The following is a 3816-nucleotide window of genomic DNA, read 5'->3' as shown; positions in this document are numbered from 1 at the left end:
CTCCGTTGTGTTAATTTCTTTTTACCGGGGCCAGGGAGGACCTGCCCGTGCAGGGCCGTGGCGAGCGGCTCGCCTTGGGCGTGGGCAGAAGCGCGCACTCTCCAGGCGGGGGGTGAAAACCGGGACTGCTAAGAAGGGCGGGGGAGCCGGTGCCCGCCGCGGAGGAGCCGGTGAACAGGCCCATACGGCCCGGCGGCGGGGAAAGGGGCCTGCAAGGGCCCGGCGGCGGGCGAGCACTACCCGGGGGGGAGGGGGAGCGAGCGCGGCAGAAGGAGAGCGCGCCCCCGGCGCAGGGGCCGCTGGCCGCTCCAGCGCCGCTCCTCCTACCACCGCCCGCTCCCGGCAGCCCTGGCGGCGGTGGCAACGGAAAGCCCGTCCCCCCGCGGGGCGGGGCGTACGCGCCGCGGCACCAATGGAAAGCGGGATATCTGCATACCGGCCGCACGGCGCGGTAGGGGCGCGGTACGGTCTGCTTCGTGGCGGCTGCTGCCGCTGCCAGCGCAGGATGGGCGCGGCACGGGGTCGGGCGGGGGGGGCGAGAAGCCGGGGGCCCACGCGGGAGGCGGCCTTAGGTGGGAGCGGCCCTCCCGGCCCTCGCCCTCACCTCGGAGCTAGGCGGCCTGGGTGAGGCCCGGCGCGGGCGGTTACTTCCGCAGTGATTTCAGCTCTTTTAGTATTTGTCCAGCAGGTTTCCCGCCGCGCGGGAAGCCTCACCTACCGGTGCAATGGCAGGGTGGGGCGGCGCATGCGCGCTGCTGTGGAATGGGAGGGGGTGTTACCCGGCAGAGGCGGGGGCAGTGCCGCGGCCGCCGAGCCGAGCTCAATGGCGGCGTCCGGACAGGCGGCGGCGCTGAGTGCGGAGCAGGCTAAGGGTGAGTGCGGGAGGGCGGCGGGCGGCTCGGGCGCCCGAGCAGGCTGGCAGCCGTGTACCCGTCTCCCGCAGCGGTGCTGGCTGAGGTGATCAAGGCCTTCGGGGCGCCGGAGAACGCGCAGCGGATGGAGGAGGCTCGCGACAACGCCTGCAACGACATGGGCAAGATGCTGCAGTTCCTCCTGCCCGTGGCCACCCAGATCCAGCAGGACGTGATCAAAGCTTACGGCTTCAGCAATGACGGCGAAGGTGGGTTGTTCCCCGCCGGGCGGGGAGCTCCGGGCCCGCCGAGGGGGCGGCGGCGGGCAGGTGCCTCCTTCCCACCCCTTTCCTTGCAGGGGTCCTGAAGTTCGCCCGGCTGATCAAGTCCTACGAGTCGCAGGACCCGGAGATCGCCAGCATGTCGGGCAAGCTCAAGGCCATGTTCCTGCCGCCCATGACGCTGCCACCGCACGCGGCCGGGACTGGCGGAGTGGCGGCCTCCTGAGACCGCGGACCTGTCCTGCCCCACCAGGTCACGGTGCTCTGGCCGGGGCTGTCGTCCCGAGGCGTGGGGCCTGTCAGCCCCGGGAATGGAGCACTTGAACAAGGGAGACACTGACCTGAAAGGAACGGGGTGCTTCGTGCATGCTTACGTGTCTGCTCGTGAATAAAAAATGTCTTGAAAATGCCCTTGTTTTGTGGATGAACGTGAGCTCAGCGGTGCTCCTCAGGCACAGATGCTTCTCCCTGGTGCAGAGGCAGTCACAGCAGGACCCACCTCATTCTTGATGAAACCTGTGCTAGTGTTTTGAGGGGCCCAGTATGTACCAAGTTCTGCAAAAAGGTAATTGCTTATACAAGCCTTGGTGTGAAGCCCTAGGACTTGATAGCAAAGTGACTTTTTTTTTAAACATTTCACAGGTGCTAAGCCCTGTCTAAAAGCAAGCATTTACAAATGTGCTATTTGAAACATACTAGGTAACGAATCCCTAAACGTAATTTAGTGCTGTTCAGCAAGTGCGATCAATGCCGCTGAAACCCCTGTCCCTGGCAGGGTCGGTGTGGCTAACTCGCTCCTACCACCAGTGCCTGTAGCTGCATCGTTTTCCGGCTGAACGTGTGATCAAATGTGTCAGCCCTAATGAAAAAGGCAGCAGAGAGATGCAGCGGGGAGCGGCACGGTGTGGGAGGGCTGGGCTTGCCCCATTTGGCTGCAGCCTGGATTAGAACAACGTAAATGATGTAAAGCTGTATCTCACATCTTCTGGGACTGAAGAGAGACAAACCTAGCGGAGCAGCTTCGCTCCAGTGTGACGTTTTGTGTTTCCGGCTTGATCCAAACGAAGGGGCATCAGATGTGCCTGCTTGTAGCCTGCTGGCCTGCGTGCCTGTTGCCCTTGGAAGCGCGGAGGTCTTTGGGGAGGGTGATGGGTGGCAGGGCTGGGGGTGAAGACACCAGGCCAGGGCGAGCAGGGAGCTGCGAGCCAGGTGTAACAGAGCTGCTCCGGTTTTGCCTTCTGTGCCTTTCGGTTACGAACCAGGCAGGAATGTAGCCAGCGAGGGCGTGAGCTTAGTGGATAAGAGGCAGGAAGAGCAGTCGGTCCCTTCCGTCTCCATCCACCTCTCCCAGCTTGGCCTTGGCCTTCCCCCACCCCTCTAATTATTCATTAACTACAGCCCAGGAAGTGCTTTGCAAATGGTGAAAATTAAGCCCTCTGCTTGAGGCCTGTGGTTTGCCTGACCTGGAGCTACCTTCTTCTTAGTCCGCCTAGGAACAGGCGGGGTTCGGGACTGTGCCTGTGCGGATCAGACACAGGTGAGTCACGGGAGGTGCCGCAGCCCCCAAGCGCTGCCAGCTGCTTCTCCAGAGCCGCCGCACTCACCGCCCTGGCGGGAGCATCCAGCCCTGTCGGGAGGGTGCGAGTCCACCCTTCCTCTGTCGAGGTCTTTGATCTCTCTCCCAAGTCCGTCTCAAGATACTGTCTTGATAATTCCAATATTGCTTTATTTTCTTTAGTAGGACCCCCTGGTTAAGGGCTGTGGTACTTCCTCCACCAGCTGCTCCCATCAGTGGAGATCTGAGAGTCAAGATCCTGATGCCATCCTGTGGGTGAGTGCTGTGAATGCTAGTTAGGGGAAGAAAACGAGAGTTGTTGATGAGAAAAATAAGAACACTGGCAGTAGGAATCGGGCACAGAAGGGAAAAAACCCACCTTCTAATAGGAGCTACAGGATAGCCGGAGGACTGGAGTTCATGGTGTTCCAGATTGTTATTGCTGTTACTGTTGCTCCTTCTCGCTTTGATAAAGAGCAAAGCAGGGTTTGCGATGCCCAGTCCGCTGCAGTTAGTCTGCCAGCCCTGCAGCTGCAGCATCTCTGAATGTTTTTGTGTAGAGAGAGGTCAGGTGGCTGAACTTTTAAATTGTGGTTATTTCTTGATTCGCTAATCCTTTATGGAACATAAAACTTTCATGGTCAGTCCAAACGGGTGCTCTGCTCTGGGGACTGCAGTGGCGTGGTGTAAGGAAATGGGATTCACACTAGCGTTACTCTGTGGTAAGGATCTGGGCAACCATGATAGTCCAGCACTGTCCTGGGGTCCTGTGGCCTGACAGAGAGCATCTGGCTTGGGCAAGCCACAGGAGGATGGTCCATCTGCCCATTCCCCAGGTGGCCTTCACTCTGCACTAACAACTGACCTACGATGCAGTTCTGTGCAAAACGGCAAAACCTCCTGTCTAAAGTCATCTCAGTGCTGAGAATTAGAAGTAACAAATGCAATGCTGATTCTCAAAAAGGGCTCCAAATGAGATCGCCCAAATGCGAGGGAAGCACAGAACAATGAAGTTGATACCTGGGCAAAAGGGTAGACAGTATAACAGAAAGCAAAGAGTGTGATATTAAAGAAAGAGTCAGCACTTGCTTTTGTAAAGGTAAATCTTGTCTTGTAAAACTGGAGGTTT

At 59.1% G+C, this 3816-nt stretch overlaps 1 protein-coding gene and 1 non-coding gene across 3 annotated transcripts; both read left to right on the top strand.

Moving 5' to 3' along the window:
* The first annotated feature begins 396 nt into the window (after window positions 1–396).
* On the top strand, window positions 397–1539 carry C1H12orf57 (chromosome 1 C12orf57 homolog). Of its 2 annotated transcripts, none has more exons than XM_075164653.1 (3): window positions 397–451; window positions 944–1120; window positions 1210–1539. In XM_075164653.1, the coding sequence occupies exons 2-3, from the start codon at window positions 997–999 to the stop codon at window positions 1356–1358; spliced, it is 273 nt and encodes a 90-aa protein (XP_075020754.1). In that variant the 5' UTR covers window positions 397–451; window positions 944–996; the 3' UTR covers window positions 1359–1539. The 2 variants fall into 2 exon arrangements, with proteins under 2 accessions (XP_075020754.1, XP_075020745.1); XM_075164644.1 differs by lacking the exon at window positions 397–451 and adding an exon at window positions 661–872.
* LOC142078101 (U7 small nuclear RNA) lies at window positions 654–713 on the top strand. Its single transcript, XR_012672112.1, has one exon. It is a non-coding gene; the product is annotated as a U7 small nuclear RNA (small nuclear RNA).
* Window positions 1540–3816: the final 2277 nt, after the last annotated feature.

Source organism: Calonectris borealis, chromosome 1, assembly GCF_964195595.1.
Source record: "Calonectris borealis chromosome 1, bCalBor7.hap1.2, whole genome shotgun sequence".
NCBI lineage: Eukaryota > Metazoa > Chordata > Aves > Procellariiformes > Procellariidae > Calonectris > Calonectris borealis.
Note: the sequence above shows the minus strand (reverse complement) of the source record. Positions and strands in the feature narration are given on the sequence as shown.

Coding starts and splice junctions, on each gene's coding strand:
- C1H12orf57 (XM_075164644.1), top strand. CDS start 746: ATGCGCGCTGCTGTGGAATGGGAGGGGGTGTTACCCGGCAGAGGCGGG. Junction 873..943: donor GAGTGCGGAGCAGGCTAAGG/GTGAGTGCGGGA, acceptor CGTCTCCCGCAG/CGGTGCTGGCTGAGGTGATC. Junction 1,121..1,209: donor CTTCAGCAATGACGGCGAAG/GTGGGTTGTTCC, acceptor CTTTCCTTGCAG/GGGTCCTGAAGTTCGCCCGG.